Raw genomic sequence first — 20,158 nt, forward strand, 5'->3', positions numbered from 1 at the left:
TACCTAGATATGTTTTATTTACACTTTTAGTTCTAATTCTTCACTTTGTAAATACCTGCATCAAATGGTAGTTCTGTGTAGTGGCTTTAACAGAAGTTGTGCCCAATTGTTTTGGCATCTCTTATGTTTTTGAATATATTTCTTTACATGAATACTCAATGCCATTGTTACTGAACTCAGGAGTGATTGTGATATCCCTCCAGTGAGATAAAGTAGCTGAGTACATGAGTACTTGAAGTATGTTTGGTGAAGAAAAAGATGTCATCAGCACTTTCACTACTGTTTTAAAAGGTTCCAATCTCATGGACCAGAGACTCAAGGGCTAATTATCTTTGGGGTGTGTTTAGTACTGTCCTTGGGTTATGGTGGAGGGGCTGATCCATTCACAGAAACACTCAGTCTCTGGGGTTGATTTATGCTATCTTTTTAAGTTATCTTATCTATGCCTCATGTTCAGACAGGGCCATCTCAAGCCCTGTTACTTGAGTTACTGAAGACCTTGCCTAGACAGCTTTTTAGTATCCTCAAGGATGGAGATTCCACAGTCCCTCTGGGGAAACTGTGCCAGGGCTCAATCACCTTCCTAGGAAAAAGGTGTTTCCTGATGTTCAGAGGGAGGGAATCTTTTGTGTTTTCTGTTATTGCCCATTGTCTCTGGTTCTATCACTGGCCACCACTGAAAAGAGCCTGACTTTGTCTTCTGTGTACCCTCCCTTCAGTATTTGTATCTATTGGTAAGATTCTCCCTAAGGCTTCCCTACGCCAGGCTGAACTGTTCCAGCAATCTCAGTTTTTCCTTATGGGAGAGATGTTTCAGTCCCTTAATCATCTTCATGCTTCTTTACTGGACTCTCTCCCAATATGTTCATGTCTCACTTGCAATGAAAAATCCAGGACTAGACACTATTCCAGGTGGGGCCTCACCTGGAGTGCTGAGTAGAGGGTAAGGATTCCCTTCCCTGACTGTTGTGAAAAAAGTAACTTCTTCCTGTTTTCAGGAACCTAACTAGTAAAGAGGTCACCTTTCCTTGTTTATAATTATAACTTCTCTTATTAAATCTTGATTCCTCTGGCTATTTCCATTTCAATTAACTGTTCTCTGTAGAACTTTGTTCTTGTTAGAATGATTCTCTTGCTTTTAGTCCTGCTGCCTTGATGGAGAAGATAACATTGGTTATTGTCTTTTCACTCATGACAAAAATTATTCTGTTGAGTATATTTCAGCTGTTTTATCTTGGTATAAATCCAGCTTTTTTCCCCCAGCTTCTGTCTCAAATGACAGTTCATGCTGCATTCTAGACATGAATCAGATGTGTGTTGGCAGATGTTTTCCTCGCAGCGTATTCAAAGTATAATTTTTCTGAATTCTTGTAAGTAGTTTCACTAGGAAAGGTTGACTTGAGGGAAGGCTTTTTAAGATGTAGCATTATCCTTGTTCATTTGGAAACAAAAAAAATGTTCAGCATGACAGATGTCTATATGAGAAAGGAAAAAGAGGAAGCACTATAGGAGGAGGATTTGGTTTGTTTTTTTTTTAACTGTTTTATGCATCTTCCTTAGATATAATTATGTCTTAATTGGATGCTTTGCAAGTACTTGAAGTATGTTTCCAGTGGGAGCAGGTAAAAAAAACTGACACTGTCACATCTCTTCAGTCATGCCTCTATTCAAATTTTCACTTGCAATTTTGTAAACAGAGTGCCCAAAGATTGTAGGATTTTTTTTTTCCTTTAGTAGAAAATAGATGTATTATTTTCAGTGCAACATGAAAACTATTTACTGGCAAAATCAGATTAATTTTAAAATTAATTAAATTAATTAAAATTAATTTTAAAAACCCAGATTAATTGCTTTCTGAGAAAACAAGGGATCTGCACCAGTAAACTAAGAGCTTATCACAAAGCCAAATGTTTGGAGAGATACTTTATTGAAGAATCTAAGGACGTGTCTGAGACCTTGCAAGTCTCATTGCAGCTGGAAGTCAATACTAACTTGCGTAATAATTTCCTGTTGTTCTCTGACATGTAAACTTCTCTATTTATAGTGACTTAACAAAAAAGAGTTGACTGATCCTTATTCTTTCACACATAGTAAATCTGGTCACACGCTGTAAATCTGGTAAATACAGTTCTAGCAGTTGCTGTTCCTGAGAATAGTCACATCCTATTTTCAGAAGAGATTACTAGTTAATCATATAGTGCCCGTGTGTTTTATAATTTTTTCTGTTCTGCTGAGCACTTAGTTTTTTAATTGCTTTTCATCATGAAATACTGGTATTCTGCTCATCATTAAATATGATGGGAAATGGAGAGTGCTTTTGTTTTGTCAAACTCCGTGGCACATAGGGTTCAATTAAAAATGCTTTTACCAAAAATACCCCATTTTTACATCTTTTAGCTTGACATTTCCTTCCTTTTCAGTGATTAAAGTTGGTATCAACTTAGAAACAATCTTGATTTTAAAAGCAAGTTTTCATGGAGCATGTTGTATTTTCAGCATAGGAAATGGCAGTTGGGAAACATGATAGGACTGTGTAGTTCTCAGTGATTCTCCTTTGGAAATGTGTATGAGTGAGAATCATGAAGTAAAATTCAGGATAATAAACTGATAGGTTTGATACACCTTTTCTGAATAATCCATTTTCTTGTTACATTAAGTATTTTCATGTAGTATTATGCTGAGTTTAGAAGACTTTGTGACTAAGATCTGCTTAGGTTTTCTTCATAACTGGATAAACAATGAGCTTTGGTTCCTATTCCTTTGAAGTTCTAATATGTATACTTTTATTCATAATTATCTGTTATTTTTCTCTTGGACATTGTGGAATCTCTCTCTCTCTTGCCTGAGGGCATCTTTCTACTAATTAATTATTTTGAAATTATAGATAGAGTCAGCTTTAAATCATTGTAAGTAAAAATTAATTTCTGTTAGACAGGTGAAATTTATTTGAAAGAAAGAGAAGGGCTACTCAGAACTAGAACAAATAGAAAATATACAATTCTCTTTACTGATGTCATTAACAGTTCAGGAATGCTTTTGTGTTACAACTGATGGGAAGCCTCAGAGATAGTAAGCCTGTTGAATAAAGAAGCTAGGAAAGAAAGTGGTGTTCAAGATGATTTTCATTGGCATTTAACTTGGAAATACATTATCAAAGGTTTGAAAGACTTCTTGTGCATCATGCTACAAACTTTGAAGATAACTTTTTCACTACTGCAATCAGTCACTTCATTCTGTTTTGTTCTTCATGTAGTACTGAGATTTTCCTTGTATTTTGTTTTGTGTTTTACTTTACTCCCAGAAAAAAGATATTGGTTTATTAGCAATGAAAAGTACAAATCGCCAAAGGACTATTAATAATTACACAGACTTGCCTAAATCTGACCTTCACTATATTCTGCACTACCTTCACTTTCAAATATCTGTTTATCCATTGATGTAACTCCGATATTTTTGAGTTTATTTCTTCATTTCTAAGAGAACTTCACCATCATGGTTTTATTACCATTGATTCATTTGGAATTGCACTTATAACTGTTTGCTCTGTATTCTAACCCTTCTTTTTCCCCATTTCACTGTTGCAAATATAATTTTTTTAATATTTGACCAGAGCTAATGAGCTGTCTTCAGCAATAAAAAGTTGATTTCAAAATAAGTTTTACTATAGGTATTTTTAATAAAATTTTCATTTCTTATAAAGGGAAAGGATTTAATTGAGTTAATTTGTTACACTTGTGTGTGATTTATGTGTAGTTACATCTCTAATTGCTCATATCTGTGATATTTGGTGTTGAAATTTTGTTATGACGCTACTCTGTTTTACTCTGTCCCTCAATAATTTTTAGAGATCATCCTAGGCTTTCTTTTAATAATAACTTTAAAAACCTGCACGTGTGACATTTGACACATTTTTGTATTGATCTATAGGCAGCAGTTAAATCTAAAAAAGCAACAGATACCTATAGATTGTATGTGGAGAAGTATGCTGCATTTAAATCTGATTTTGAACTGAAAATGACAGAAACAGCACAGGTAAGTGTTGCATTAAATGAGTTACCTTTAAGTTGGTTAACTTATTCTGTTTAATTTCTGGAGCCATCTGAAAATAACCATTTCAAAAAAGTAGTCCTTTTGGAAATTAATTTGTTTGAAAGGCCAACACTGACCATGTATGTTGTGATACTCTAAAAGATATTTTGAAGAAATTTTTAGAAGAAAGCAAAATGGACTTTTAGGTGTATTGTATATGCATTGTCTTTATGTGAAAAATCCTCTGAATTTCTGGGCACCCTGAACTCATTCATAGGAATTTTAATATTGGGATCCATTGTGGCTTTTCATTATTATTCCATCAAAATAGATAATTTACAGTTGGTTCAAATATCTACCTAGGGTTTTCCAGAGGTTATGAAAAGCTGTTACAGCTGTTTAAGTTCCTGGGGATTTTTAAGAGACTGTATTCTGGAAGATTTCAGGTTTTCTCTATCAAGGCATATGCCATGTCTTGCCACATTTTAAACCACATTTGGCTAAATGTCCTTAGTTCCTTACCTGTAGCTATACTTTTACTTAAAATTTAAATTTTCACTTAATGTTAGAATGGACACTTGTAAACTTTCCACATCTGTCTTTATTGGAAATAAAAATTGTCATTCTACCAATTAAATATGTATGTGTAGAATTCATTTGAAGTATAATGGTGTAGTTGCATACAGAGTTTGGTTATGCAATTGCTGCTTTAAAGATGATCTGATAGGAAAAATAACATCCATGAATATAAGGAAGTCTAGTTCTATGTAAAGCAAAACCCTGTATTATCTTAATTCAGCATATCCTTCACTTGCAAATATGCTGATTAGTTCTGAAAATTAAACTATGAGGGGTATATTTTCATTCTTTTCAGTGCAAAATCAGTTGGTTTAGCTTAAATCTGTCTTACAGCGTCCAGTAAAAGTAAAATCATAGGGTAGGCTACAGAGGGTGACCATATCTTCTGTAATTCAGAGGAAGGCTGCTAAAGAAAATCATTTTAATCTCCCTTTGATGTGATGAATACGGAGGTACATAAGTATGTGACAAAAATAGAGGTACATAAGTATGGCAGAAGATTGAGGATCTAAGAAGCTGGAGATACATTTCTTTTATAAATGGAGTCATGTTTGTGAGTCAGAGTAGCAGGAGGTGTGGGATGGGGAATTTCACAGAACCCTGTGCAAGTTGGAGAGAGGATTAAGTGCCCACCAAAGCTTGGACACACTTGAAAGGGCAGTTATAGAAATAGGCAGAGAACTAGGAAAGTGCAGAAGTAAAAAAGGATTTCAAGACTGTTATGGCTGACTGTTGGGGAGGATGAGAACATTTTTACTTCTGATTTTTGGCCAGGAAGGGGCCACGGAAAACTTTGGGAGTGACTTTAAAATGAGTGTCAGCTGACAGCCTAGGTAAAAAGGAACAAAGTGTAAAAATTATGTATGATGAGTTTAAAGATCAAATAAATAATATGTAAAGAAGCAAAGAACATAGATTTAACTGGAGAAAGAGTGTGTATGTTTACAAGAGTGTTCTAAAAAGGAAGTGCAAAACAGATCCAGAACTAAAATTTCTTGGTTTAGATGAAAAAACCTACAGTAATGGAGAAAAGAGAAAATTTAAGTGAAAATTTAAACACTTTCTAAACATAATTTAAAATTTAAACACCTTTCTTTTGGTAGAAATAGATCAGATTTTTTTGAAGGGTTAGATGAAAGTTCAAAAATTAAGTAAAAAAAGTTGGATAATGATTCTGGAAGGATAGTTTACTTTCTAAAGTGCATTATTTCATAACTCTCTGAATTCTGAATCTTACTTTCTTAAATGTAATTGTTATGTCTAAGATGTGAAAAAAAAAAGAGGCTTTTTTGTTCTTGTTTATTTTAGTGTATTTAATTACTGACATCTAAGGTTCTGTTTCAGGAAATATTTTCATTATGATTAATTGTTCATATTTGTTTGCAGAAATTTCAAGACATTGAAGAAATGCACCTTCTTCGTATGAAAGAGATTATTCAGTCATTGTCAAATACTGTCAAAGAAATTCATTTACAAATAGGAGAGGTATTTTTATACTATGTTTGATCATGCTTTATGTTTCTCCTTAACTATTAAATGGGATATTTCTTACTTTGTGAAATTCAACATAAGCTCAAATTCCTATGGCTTCCTGTTATGTTTTCAAGTTGAATGTCACAAAATTTACAGAAAAAGACTAGATAAATTTTGTTTTCACAGAAAACAAAATATTGGGACAGTTTAAAGGATTTGAAAGTTGAAGAATTTTTAGTGTATTTCTAAATTCCGCTTCTCGAATATTAATTTAGCACTCATTTCACACAGAATTAGGATACTACTTTTTTAATTAAAACTAGAAATTATATCACTCTGAGAAGCTGTCAAATATTTTATACTGTTGGATTTTGTAAGCAAAATATATTTAGTAACAGAAGCTTTTATAATATCTTTTGTTTAGATGGAAGTTGGTGTCGTTAATAATCTTTATAAGCAGTCCTTAATTTTTTGATTTTTGAAGTGTCACTTTATTGGCTTACACATTAATACTAAGGTTTTCTGCTAATAAGTGATCATCACAAGGGTTGTGCTGTTTGTTTCTAAAGTATATACACATCCTGCCTTGTTGGAAAAACTTGTTAACATGTTGTTAGACCAAAACTATTATAACAGTAATGTTTTTTACTCAAGCAGGTGGGAGTTGTGATAATACAGTAGTTACAGTTCACACCCTAAACTGGTGCTGGCTGAAACAACTACTTGTCCTCCTAACATTATAGTGGGATGTGTTGCTGACTAATGCAGAAAATGATAGATACAGAAGTTGTTTAACATGGAAGAAATGGAAGTAAAACCTAGACCTGTCATTTCAGTCTTTGTCTGTAGTGTACTCACACTTGCTAATACTAGAGCAAAGAGAAGGGTTTCCTAGATAAAATATCTGTTGATTTCTCTTAAGTCCTGTAATGTATTTCAGAGGGAAAGTTTTTGAACCTTAGCTATAGCAAAACGTACTTTTTAAACTTAATAGCTTTTTTTTTTTTTTTTGAAGGTGCACGAAGAGTTTATTAATAACATGGCAAATACTACAGTTGAGAGTTTAATACAGAAATTTGCTGAGTCAAAAGGAACTGGCAAGGAAAGACCTGGTAAGAGATTAACACAATAGGAAATGTTAGCTTTAAAACTGGAAATTTCCATTCCTAATGAAAGGTCAAACCCATATTTGTTAGTGTGCTGTATTTTTAACATGTTCAAGTTAAAATGTTTAATGTGTTCAAGTTCTTAGGATTTGTTCACTTTGATATTAAATAATTCATAGAAATTGGTAATGCAAAATTCATTATATGCATGCAGTATTTGTGTTCATAATGCTTGGTAGTTTGTAGGTCTATTACAATTAAACTCTGCTGTTTCCTGGAACATCAGGGAAATTGGTCAAGAAGCTGTTGTTACTTGTACAAACTGTGTTGTCTGCATAAACTGTATTTCACAACTTTATTCAATATAAACATATTCAGAGCAGATGTCTATGAGGCTGCTTATTGAAATATTGGAACAGTTGCATCAGTTTGTTCAGGTTACCAAATTACCATTTCAATAGATATGCAATATCTATTCTTTTTATAAAATGTATTTTAATATACAATGATGTGTATTGCTTCTTTAGTAAGAAGCAAATAGGATTTTCTGAAGGTACTGCTGGTTGGGTGTGGTTAGACCTTTTTGGACTGGCACAAAAAGTCATTCTCACAGTACTGCCTATATAGTGTCTCTTTAATATTGGCATGAATACACAGCCACTAGGTGTGAAAATACAGGAATTAGTAGGACTGTTTCCTTCAGCACTGGGAGTCCTCACCAGCATCTCTGTCTTCTAGTAGAGGCAAACAAAGATGGTTTTTTTCCAGGGCAAAAATGTAAGCCATAGTAGGTAATGAAAATTTATAATAAATTGTTAAATATTATTAGGTATCTTCCAATGTGTTTGTGAGGTGTTTTTAACATAACATTATTTCATATTCTTTCTGTGACCCTCTAATGCTGATATCCAAGTGGGCTGAGGTAAGATGACATGTGGAACAATTTTTAAAAGTTTCCTGTGTATATATCAGTTTCTCAGCAAAAAAGAAAATATGTGAACTTCAGAGTATTAAGTTTAGTTGGTCTGAAACAGGACAAAGACATGTGACAATTTGGTGTTCAAACCCCTTTGACTAGATGCTGCCAATGACGTTGCCAGGATATCATGGCTGGGGATCTCCATCGTGCATTTAAGGTTCTGACAGCCTAGGTTATAAAGAGCCTTGGTAATTCATCCTAGAACATTGTGCATTCAATTCATCCATGCTTTTAGTCTGGATTTTGCCAGACAACACTGACATTTTAAGAAAAACAATACTTCACTCCTTAATTTAATGAAGAAATTGCACACGTTTTATACTTGATGCTTTACAGTTCTTCAAATCCCACCTGTGCTCTCTGGGGTCAAATAAAAACTTCTCCAAATGTGTTCTAAGAAAGTTAAGCAAAGTATTTTAAGGAACAATAGCACATTTAGTGCTTAAATGTATGCACCTTGAATTTTCTTTTATAGAATTAAAATAATTTTATTGATATCAACTTTGTCAAGCAGTCATGGTGCAGGGAGAAAGCATAGTCAAATTCAGCAGCAGAAGAAATTTACAAGAAGCTTTGAAGTGTTAAAGACTAGCAACACAGACCACTAATGACATTAATTATGCTTACTGCTTCTAATATATTTGTTTTATTAACTTAGAATCATAAAACTTTGACAATTAGAAATATTTAGAAGGCAGAGTGAGGTATCTGCTTTCTAAGAACGAAAAGGCAACATCCACTGTTAAGGACTGCTTTTTCTTGATTAAACCCCCACTTTTTTGCATCTGAGAACTGTTCATGATGAAAAGATATTTTAATTCATGGATCAAATTTTGGGAGTCTGTGGGATGTATTTATTAATTAGGCTGAAGAAGGAGATGGCTCCTTAGAAAAATCTAAATATCAATGTAAAAAATGATACTGACTTGGCTTGCAAAACAAATGCAGAAAAACTGTCTTCTGGATGTCACTGTTCTGATCTAAATCTGTTTAAAGGCAGTACTTTAAAATTCCCCAGGACTATGTAGTCCTTCTTTCATCCCTATTATTTGTGGGTTACTCTGATAAGTGAGATAATAGATACTTTAAGATAAAATAAACTAAAAAGGCAATGCATAGCGAAGTATTTTAATTTATTTCATTATATTCCAGCTATTTATAGTTCTTCACAGCAGAGATCACTTGCTCTTATTTATATCTGTAAAAATAAGAATGAATTTGAAATAAATTACTGATGGGGGCTGTTTTATTATGGAGAATTAGAAACCATTTATAGTAAAGTTTATTGCGTATCTGAAATGTATCTCTACAGTGATGTCCATTTTACCAGATTATATGGGCTCCCTCTGCTGGCTAATTTCTGTCACCTGGAGTCATAATGTACAGGGGCATCTAGAATTCAAGCTTTTCTTGTACAAATAACAGTTTTTCTTTCAAACAGTAATGCTTTGTGAGAGTTTTTTAATTCACTCAGGAACTTGGCTCTTTTGCACAACTATCTAAATAACTTATCTAGTCAGCTTTATAACCTTCTCACTGAAGTTATTTTTTTTCTTTATTAAATCCATTTAGAATTTAGAGGTTTTAATAACACAATATTTGAAGAAGTAAAAACTTTTGTTTTCTGACTTCCATTCAGTGAAAAAACCCAAACCAAAACAAAGACCAAACCACTTACATCCTGTTGCTAATCCTTAACTGAAAAGAAAATCACTTAGTGTAAAACACTGAAAAACAAAGCTGGCATGACCAGTAAGGCTTCAGATCAGAATTTAATGTGTTCCCTGAACTGCCTCTGACATCCGGAGGAACCAGGGTGAGGTCAAAGAGTGAGGCCCATGTGATTCTTACGAGGTTCAGCAAGACCAAGTGCTGGTGCTGGGTCAGAGCAGCCCTGGACCAGCACAGGCTGGGCATGGACAGATCACAGCAGCCCTGCCCAGAAGGACCTGGGGGTGCTGCTGGGGAATGAGAGGCTGGACATAACCCAGCCATGGGCACTGACAGCCCAGAGAGCCAAACGTGTCCTGGGCTGCATCCAGAGCAGTGTGGGCAGCAGGGCCAGGGAGGGGATCCTGCCCCTCTGCTCTGCTCTGCTCAGACCCCACCTGCAGGGCTGCACCAGCCCTGGGGGCCCAGCACAGGAAGGACATGGAACTGTTGGGGTGGTGCAGAGGAGAGACACTGAGTTTATTATAACAGGTCTCCTGTGAGGACAAGCTGAGAGAGTTGAGGCTGTACAGCCTGGAGAACAGTCCACACCAGGAAGAGCTGACTGGTGCCTTCCAGTACTTAAAACAGGCTTATAGAAAAGATGGGGATGAGAAAATAGGGCCTGTAGTGATATGGCAAGGAGTAATATTTTTAAACTAAAAAAGAGTAAATTCGGACTAGATATAAGTAAGGGGTTTTTTTATTATGAGGATGGTGAAACACTGGAACAGGTTGCCCAAAGAAGTGAGAATTTTCCCATCCATGGAACCATTCATGGTTGTGTTTGACAGGACTTTGAGCCACCTGATGTTGTCAAAGGTGTCTCTGCTCATTGCAGCAGGGTTGAACTAGATGAACTTTAAAGGTCCCTTCCAACCCAAACAATTCTGTGATTCTATGATATATTCCTGGTGTTAGGTTTAATAGCAGATTTGATACCATCAGTTTAGTCATTTGTTCCTGCAATGTTTATCAAAACTTGCCCACTTCTGATTGAGTGGTTTCCTGTCTGTTGCTTCATACTCCTTGGAAAATTAATTTATTGTATGGCAGAAAAGATCTAGTTTTCTTCTAAAGTATATTTAAACCAATAATGGAAGTGATACCAGAGTAATATTATTCCAGATTAATGAGATATCAATGAGCTCTAGCTCCTTAATCTCCTATTTATCTATTAGAAAATCGATTTATTCTAGTGTGCAGTGTTGGTGCACAAGACATAGAAGCTGCTAAGAAGTTTAAGCTCATGTTCTTTTTAGATTTTGTATCGGAAATAGTCAGATTAATATCAAATGTCTTTTATAGTGAGTGCCTATATAGCTGTAGTTGATAATGAGTAATTTTTAATTTTAGTTACTGAATTACCATATCCTCTTCTTGTATAGGGGGAGCTAAATGTAAGTGTTTGTTCCTGTATTAGTTTTTGCCTAACCACTGCACAGTTCACCCAGAAGGCTCCATCCAGCCTGGCCTTGAACCCTTTCAGAGATGGGGCATCCACAGCCTCTCTGGGCAACCCATTCCAGCATCCTCACTGTAAAGAATTTCAGCACCCTCACCATAAAGAATTTCATTCTAGTATTTAACCTAAATCTGTTCTCCTGCATGTTAAGATCATTCTCTCCATCCTATCACTACATGCCCTTCTGGAAAGGCCCTCTCCAACTTTTCTGATAGGCTCACAGGCTATCAGGCTGAGCAGCCCCAACTGTCTCAGCTTTTCGTTATAGGACAGGTGCTCCAGACCCTCTGATCAGTATAATGGCCCTCCTCTGGAGTCAATTCAGCAGGGTAACGTCTTGTGCTGGGCATCCCAGAGCTGGATGCAGCACTACAGGTGGAGTGTCACCTGAGTGGAGCAGAGGGACAGAATCCGCTCTTGTCCTGCTGCCCACACTGCTTTGGGTGCAGCTCAGGATGTAATTAATTGTCTTTCTGGGCTGTGACTGCCCATGGCTGGGTCACAGTGAGCTGCTTGTCCACAAACCCCACCACATCTTTCTTGAGATGGGCCCTCTTGAGAGCAGCCCTCTCAACCCATTCTCTGCCCAAGCCTGTATTTGTGCTTGGGATTACCCTGACCCAGGATCCTGCAGTTGGACTTTTTAAATTTCCGGAGATTTGCACAGGCCCATCTCCTGGGCCTATTCTAGATCCTTCTGGATAGTATTCCCTCTCTGTGGTGTGTCCACCATGCCACACAGCGTGGTATCATTGCTGAGGGTGCTCCCAACTGTCCATGTTACTGACAGAGATGTTAAACAGCACCAGCCCCAATACTGGCCCCTGAGGAACACCATTTGGCACTGCTTTCCACTGGGACATGGAGCTTTTGATGGCAACTCTTTATCCAATTTAGCCAATTCTTTATCCATCAAGTGGTCCATCTGCCAGTTATGTGTCTCTCCAGTTTACAGACCAAGATATCATGCAGAACAATGTCAAATGCTGTGCAGAAATCCAGGAAGATGACATGAGTTGCTCTTCCCTTATCCACTAGTGATGTAATCCCATTGTAGAGGCCTTTGTCTTCATTAATTTGTAATGGTATCACTGTTAGTGGTTGTTGGTAGTTTGTTCCTCTATTTTTGCCCTTTTTTCTTAAAAAATACTAAAGATGAAATCAAGAATTTTATTGTAATACAGATTAAAAAATGGGAAGCCTTAATCTTTGTTTGCTCCTAGTTCTGCAATAAAACAATGATGTGCAGATGACAATTACTACATATTTAGTGTGAGAGAGGCACTGAGTAATTTTCAGCTGTAGTAATTTCCTTTAGAAGTATTGGTTTTTGTGCTAGCTTGATCCATGTTTCACAATCTGTGAGCTCATGAAAATACTTCCTGTCTCCTTTCATTATCCATTCAGTAAATTTGAACTTTTTTACAGGGCCTAAAAGAGGTTTGCACTTTTAAAAATATTGAAAATTAGTGCCTGCAATTCATCTACTCTTTGGATTAAATGAGAGCAATACTTTGCAATGTTTATTATCAACAGTTGCTCTTGGGCAGCCATCACTGGCTCTTGCACTTACAGCAAAGTATTTGACTTTTGTTTCTCTTTTTGTTTTAGATATTAGAAATATAGTATGAATATTTTTAATAAAATGGTGCTTCTACAGATAACAAGATTCAGGAAGGACAAGTGTAATATTCCTGTTCTGTTTCTTCCCTCCACCAAATGCAAAAATTGACAATTTGGTCAAGAATCAGTAATGCTGATTAAAAAAAAGTTTGGTCTGTTGATTTTTGGAACTGTTGAAAACCCATTTTACTTTATTTGCCCATGCAGAAGAAATAGTCTCAAGGCTCCTGGTAACTCCAGTAATGGAAAAGAGTAAGGTCATGCTTGTCAAGTGGAGACATAATTTCAAAATTATCCAAAAAAGTCCTGAATTACTTTCTGGAAATGGTATTAAGTATACTAACTTGATACGTTTTTCAGTGAGTTAGGACTGAACCACGATCACTACTTTTTCACAAGGTACCACATACCAGAGAAAAATATCCTGGTATCTTTCTTAGTGTGCTGCTGATGCTCTTCTATTCTGAGGGAACACATTTGGGACCTCTGCCTGTTAGCAGAGATCATGAAGCATTAAAGCTTCAAGTTTAATAAACATCTAACCCCCAAATTTTAATTCAACTGATTTCTGATTCTGTGACCTCAACTGAATTATTGATTATTTGATTAGAATAATGTTTCATGTGGCTGTCTGTTGGCAGTGGCATCAGTGCAAAGTTTGATGTGACTTTATCACATGCTTTTAGGCCTTTTGTAATTGCCTATTGTGAGCGTTTTTAGTCCTAAATGTCCATGAAAAGTACTGCTTATGTGTTTTTTTTCCAAAGCAAATCAAGACTGTCAAAGTGAGCTGCACCACAGCTGAAAGGTAGTGCTGATAAGTGTTAATGCACGGTTGTGCTGGCTCCATGTTAACACTCCTATTAAGTGTGGTGTGTTAAACTGCACGTTTGGTATCTAATGAAGAGATGCACCAAATAAACAAGATTAAGCAGTGGGGAAAAAAAAGAGACGGTTAAGAATAAATGTATTACTCCTAAAAATTTTTAGAAACAAGTTAATACTTTCCCAGGGTTTGAGAGGCAAAACAAGGGCAACCAAGTATTGAAGCTTGCTTTGATTAAAACTTACTAGCATTTTATGTGGTTAAATAATGGACTCTACTTTGAAAGAAAGACTTTAAACAGTGCTGGGTGTGGTGGGGTTTTTTTTTCCCATGGGTTTGTTTGATAACATAGTAGTTTACAGCACATATAAAAGTACTTTTCTAGGACACTAAACAAGTTACAAAGTAGAGGGAAATAAACACTGAAAATGGTTAATACTGACTTTTGAACAGCTCTGCAGGACATCTTTGAGCTTCTTTTCCACAGGGAACAGTAACAAAGCAAGTATTTATTTTATGTTCTTATAAGTTATTTTCCTTGTACTTTCTTTAAATACCGTGAATACTTTAGTGCTGCTGATGCTTGTGGTTAAATGCACAAATAACTTGGAGTGTCACAGTTTCCCAAAGACTGTGCCCACGTATAGTTGAACACAGAAGGCTGACAGAGGAATGAGCTTAGTTTATCAACACTGACAGTGTCCAAGGGATTCAGCAAAGTACCCTTTGTAAAGGAGGACAGACTACTGCTGTATTTCAAAAGTTAATGGAAGAAATTAAGTATGAATATTGCTGAAGATTTTTATGAGAATCTGGGTTTGAGGCAGATAGAAAAGTCTTTAACGGTCTTATGCTGTAGAGCTGTTTCCAAGCTGTTTGAGGAGCTGCAAGCTGAAAAGCTGTACCAACAAATATATCTTAATTGCTGTCCTAGATATCTGTTTTATCTTTGCCTGCAAAAATTTGGTCTTTTCAACCAAATCCAAGGCTTCTGTGGGCTTCTAGTCTGATCTGCCAGCATAGATTTTTAATAATTACATATATCTAAATTTTAAACCTATTTTAGAATGCAATTTATTGATTTTTTTTAATGGTCTGGAGAGTTATAAAGGAGCAAGTTTTATTGAAAAAATATTTGAATGCAAGTGGAAGAGTCACAGCATTGATAAAAATATCTAAGACAACTTCAGTAGACAAAACGGAGCAAAAGCTAGACTGTGAATTATCTGGAACTATGAGTAAGATAAAGCACTGTTGGGTGCACTCAAATTTTCTTCCCACAGGCAAACAAATCAGTTGCAGTGTGACATTTAAAAGAGGTTTTTTTGGGACTGCAGGAGGAAAACAATGTCCATTCAATAACTTTAGTAGGAAGAATAAATTAAGTAGGTGATACTCATCAGAAAATGTCGTAGGATGTATTATGTATTCTACTATGACCAGAAAAATTAAATAACTTTAAAACACCTGGAAATATAAAAACCATTTATTTTATTGGCATAAAACAAATCTAAGACCTGTACTTTACTTATATAAAATCATAACCTTATATGTAATTAATATTTAGGAAATGTTTGATATTTTGAACTCATTTATTTGGGGTACATTTTTCTTTTAAGGCAGGAAATGATCTTTGTTTTCTAATGGAAAAAATATCTTTTTGTCTGAAAATTCTGGATACTATAAAATATATTGCCCTATTTTTGCTCCTTAGGGTCACATTAAACATCTCAACCTCTGATGATTTCATGGGCTTAAGTTCAGAACTTCAGTAAGAAACTATATCTCTCTTCATTTAGAGGGAGAATGTGTGAGAGCTAAAAGAGATGTGATTTTTGTAGCTATCTTTGAATATGTGGGCTATAACTTGACAAATTTACAGTGTCTAGTGTTCCAGAATCTCAGCTGAATCTTCTTAAAAGTGAATGTGTCTGTGCATTTCTTTCATTACTGCATATTTGCATGGTATATCTTCAGCAGGTGCATCATGCACCATGTAGACAGGCAGAGCTATTTACTTACATTTATAGACTAGAATTATACAGTTGCTCAGTACTTTTTTCCGCACCTCTCCTACAATTTTCACAAGAGTGGTACTTCCTACACAATTAGATAGAAAAGGAGAGTGTAGGAATGAGGAGGTTGCTAGAGAAAGATAAAGCATCCAAACCACTACTCATTTGGAGAGTCAGCAGACAGCTGAGTATATATTTGTATGTATTGTGTATGTTGGCCTGCCACTTAGCTTGTGAATATTTAAAACCAGCCACATCTCACATCTTGTTGTTTATGCAGTCAGAGAGAAAATATGAAGTGCAGGAGTAGAAAAGGAGAGGAAAAGGGATCATAATGCTCTGCAGATTGGTGTATTAGCTGACACTATATTTTGCTGCTCACAGACCTCACATTTTCATAGATCATAGCTGAAAATTGCAGTGTTTGTTGTCATACTCTCTACCTTGAATCATTACCTTTGGTACATGTTTCCTGTCTCTTTTGAAAACTCTTGTGTTACCAGAGTGATGAAAGATATTTTGTAATTGATGTTTGCCAACTTTTTGTTTTAGAGAAAAAAATCTAGTCTTTCCTTCTGATGATAAACATCTTAATTGATAGTAATTATTTTAAGGCTACTCAGATTATGATCCTTTTCTGCTTTGTTTTTGCTCTGTAAACCACATAGAAATAGTGTCCCCTGAGTATAATGTACTTGCTGTATTCACATAGTTTGTACCCAGAGCACCAGAAAAGCCTGAGATGGATAATGTTTCCTTTGATCTGGTGAACTGAGTGCAGGGCTGGAAACCTAGTAACAGAATCAGGGTTAAAATTGATTGTTTGTTTAGATGCTCTCTTCATATGTTAATTTCTTCATCTGAAAAAAATGCTGAGGAAGTGCTACTAATGTTGCTACTGATAATTGTCATTACTTCTGGTGCCACTATCACCTCTACCTTTCCTTTTTTTTCCTTAATTGAATACTATTTCTGTGCTACAATTTTTTTTTAAATTTCTTTTTTTAAAGGAAGATTTGGTGAAGCATTCAACATTTCTAGAGATATGCATCAGCTAGGCTGATATATCATTCTGAGGATGTAACAAAGAGTAGTCAGAAATTCAGGAATTGGTGTGGTTGAACTGTATTTATCAAATTAGATTAAAGGATAAGGTTTTACCAGTATTATTTCAGTATTTTCCCTCAGACTGACCTGCTAGCAGGCCAGTTTTATTTTTTGTCCCTTATCCTCTTTTTGGCAAAGAAGAGCTGACCAAATCCATAAATTACAATTTGCTTGTAGCAATTTGGTTACTTGCATGACAACTGTATCACATGTATGAAATTCAGCTCAAAGAAAACAGCTGCTCATCTTTACTCTGCATTTCTCCAAATAAGATAGGCTTCAATTTGCTTTTTTTTTTCCCTTCATTTTATAAAATATAGATTAAGAAGCCCTTTTTTAGGAAAAAAAATCCTATTATTTTATAAAATCATTCCTATCAGGCTATAAAAATGGGAAGCTAGTAATAGAAACACTAATGACAAAATATGTTTGGGCTTCTTGGCTTCTGAATTTGGAAGCTTGACATTTTTTGCTAAACATGTCACAGGATCAGATGATAGCAAGAAAAAGATTGCTTATATGTTTGTGTACATACAAAATTGACCTTTGTGATGCAGCTTGACATCTAAACACTAAAAGCAGTCATTTGTTTTGACAGCAGAATTAATTGAGGCTAAAACAGTCGAAATTCCACTTGTATCAAGCTGTTCATTAGGAACTGCTGTCTGGCTTTAGTGCTGTCAGAAAAATAACCTGTTCTGCTATGATTAAATAGCAGAATGATGGTCGGTCCACTGAATTTGAGAGAGAGGTTGAATAAACTTTCTACTGCGGAAACAATTCAGAAGTGACACGCTGCAAGGGGGGTCAGAATATGCATTGATATCCAGCTGAGCTGTCAACTGGCACTGAGCCAGGCACGCAAAGCTTTGCCATTTGAAGCAGCATGTGAAGCATATGCAGTTTAAAAAAAAAATTGTCCTCCTTTCATGCATGATTTACACTCAGAGACAAACTTTTGTTTTTGTTGAAAACAAGAATATGGTTTGTTGTTGTATTCGTAACTATTTTGCTTGAAACAGATATGTTAATGTTTATACGTGTGCATGCATGTGTGTAAACTGATTCCTCAGGTTGCAAGGAAAGGCAGTTTTGGGGGATGCTCTGAGGGTCTGAGTGTTTCCAGTTACTTAGAATTACATGCAGTTAATACCAATATAATGTTTCTTTCTGTCATGCACGCCCCCCTTAAGCTAGAAAGGGAGAGAGTTTTCAAAAGCAGATGCAAATGTAAAGCAGTTCTTACTTGATTTGTTGACTTCTTGATTTGTTTAACTTTTTAGCTCTGTGGGATTTTCCAGTTCATTGATATACTTACTGGGGGCACTTTTTCAGGGTATGACAAAATATTATGTTTTTCTTACTAGTAATATTGGTTGACTTTTGCATTTAATTTGTTTATTTAAGAATCCAAACAGTAAAATCTTTTTTTTTCCTCTCAATTGAGGAAAGTGCAAGTTATTTTATTGTTTTGACATTAGCAAAATGTTCTCTCAATGTCTCCCTCACAGAGGTTTTACATAAAAGTTATACAGACAGACTAGAAAAACTGTATCTAGGACTTTGTGGAGAGAGATTTTGTCTGGGTTTTTTTAAGTAGCAGGTATAAGATAGTGGTTATAAAGATAGTTTCTGTAGTTGCCTTGAATATATTCTGAAATATCTGTTCCCATAGATATGAGCTAAATATGTAGGAGATTCTGTAATATAATGTACAGTGCAATTACATCTTCTTCATTTATCTGTCAATAAGAACATTATCTCCTTATTGCTGGCTATATACTCTGCTTTTAGTGACATGAAATCTCACATACCACGTGTAACAAAAGAAACATCACATGTGGTTACTGAACGTGTGTACTCTAGATGTATCCTGAGATGCAGACCCACTCACTAGTGCTTAATTTATGTAAGTGTCATTTCTTGTAAATTATGACATTAACTAAAATAAAACTTTTCCATTTATACAAATTACTTCTTCTGTTCCAGCAAACCAAAGCTGCTTTATTTTCAAGAGCCTAAGAACTGACCCAATCCTGGTGCAATTGCTTTAGTCTCTTGTCAACTAGCAGCTGTCTGCCTCTGTGTTTGTGAAACTGTACTCCATTTGCCTTTTCTTCTTGTCCTTATCTGTCCCAGCTGGTAGAATACTGTGAGCATTCAAAAACTCACTGCAGCTTGCAGTGATGCTTGCTGGGAATTTTTATGTACAGTTTGAGGAGCTTACTGATTTTTGATGCCTGCTTCCTTTGTAGAACACTACATTTCTCATTAGCATCCAGATGGCTAGGTATATATTCTTAAGTGATTGAAATCCCACTAGAAACTCATGTCTCTCTCTGTTACAGAGGCTAACCTTCATTTATACAGTGTATTTATTAATTTTTTTTTCTATTCTGTGCGTTTACAGTATCAAATATATGCAAGTCAATATAGAGATATTTGAGGTGTTACAGCCAGTGTTACCAATGTATGGATTAATTTATCAGCAGGCAGAGTAGACCTTTGCAAGGATTGGACTAGATCTCAACTAGAACTTTTTATTCACTCAAAAAATGTCTTTAAATGTCTTTTTGATTTTTACAGTACTGCTGTAGTTTTAGAATTTGTTTTTGTGTTAATATGAATGCTTGAGACTAGACTTCTATCTCAGTTCACAATTCATCTCAATTGTCTTGTTATGACAAAAAAGAGCAAAGAAAATTTCAGTGCTTTGATTGTGGTACTGACAAATAGCAGTGTTACCTGTATTATCACCTGCACTGCAGTATGGCAACATTTAGATGGCTCTTTCAATGCCTTTGGCTACCACATGGCATGGACTCTAGAGATTGTTTCAGGGAATTACTGCAGTCCCCAATATCATCACTACTTCTTAAAGGCGAAGCAGCTACTTTTCTTTCTTTGGATGTTGCAATGGACAGTGAATCTTTACTTGCATCAAAAATTTTAGCCATTGTGATCATCCAGATTTTCAGCTGAAGTTCTTGTTGGTGTTAAGCCTTTGTCTATACTACAATCACTGGGCATAAGTCTGTTCTGAAGACTTTTTGCCTTGTAGAGTTATGCATCTACCTTAATAACAGCTTTGTAATTTTTACAAAAGTTATTGAGACACTAGGATATAAGTTTGCATGCTTTGACTTCCATTTGTATATTACATCTGTCTGGCAATCTCCATTAATGACAATCCACTGGTAGTTTGTGACTGTAGCAACTTCTGACTTTTTCTTGATTTCTGATTTC

General features: G+C 35.5%; 1 protein-coding gene across 6 annotated transcripts in view; it reads left to right on the top strand.

Moving 5' to 3' along the window:
- Positions 1-20,158, top strand: part of FCHO2 (FCH and mu domain containing endocytic adaptor 2) — an 83,745-nt gene that overhangs the window by 17,173 nt on the left and 46,414 nt on the right. For all 6 annotated transcript variants that reach the window (XM_083883723.1, XM_083883724.1, XM_083883725.1 and 3 more), the window contains exons 6-8: positions 3,928-4,032; positions 5,995-6,093; positions 7,097-7,193. In XM_083883723.1, the coding sequence (XP_083739849.1) occupies positions 3,928-4,032; positions 5,995-6,093; positions 7,097-7,193 (301 nt within the window). The remainder of the gene's footprint in view (positions 1-3,927; positions 4,033-5,994; positions 6,094-7,096; positions 7,194-20,158) is intronic.

This window comes from Zosterops lateralis (genome assembly GCF_965231275.1).
Source record: "Zosterops lateralis genome assembly, chromosome: Z".
NCBI classification, from domain to species: Eukaryota; Metazoa; Chordata; class Aves; order Passeriformes; family Zosteropidae; genus Zosterops; species Zosterops lateralis.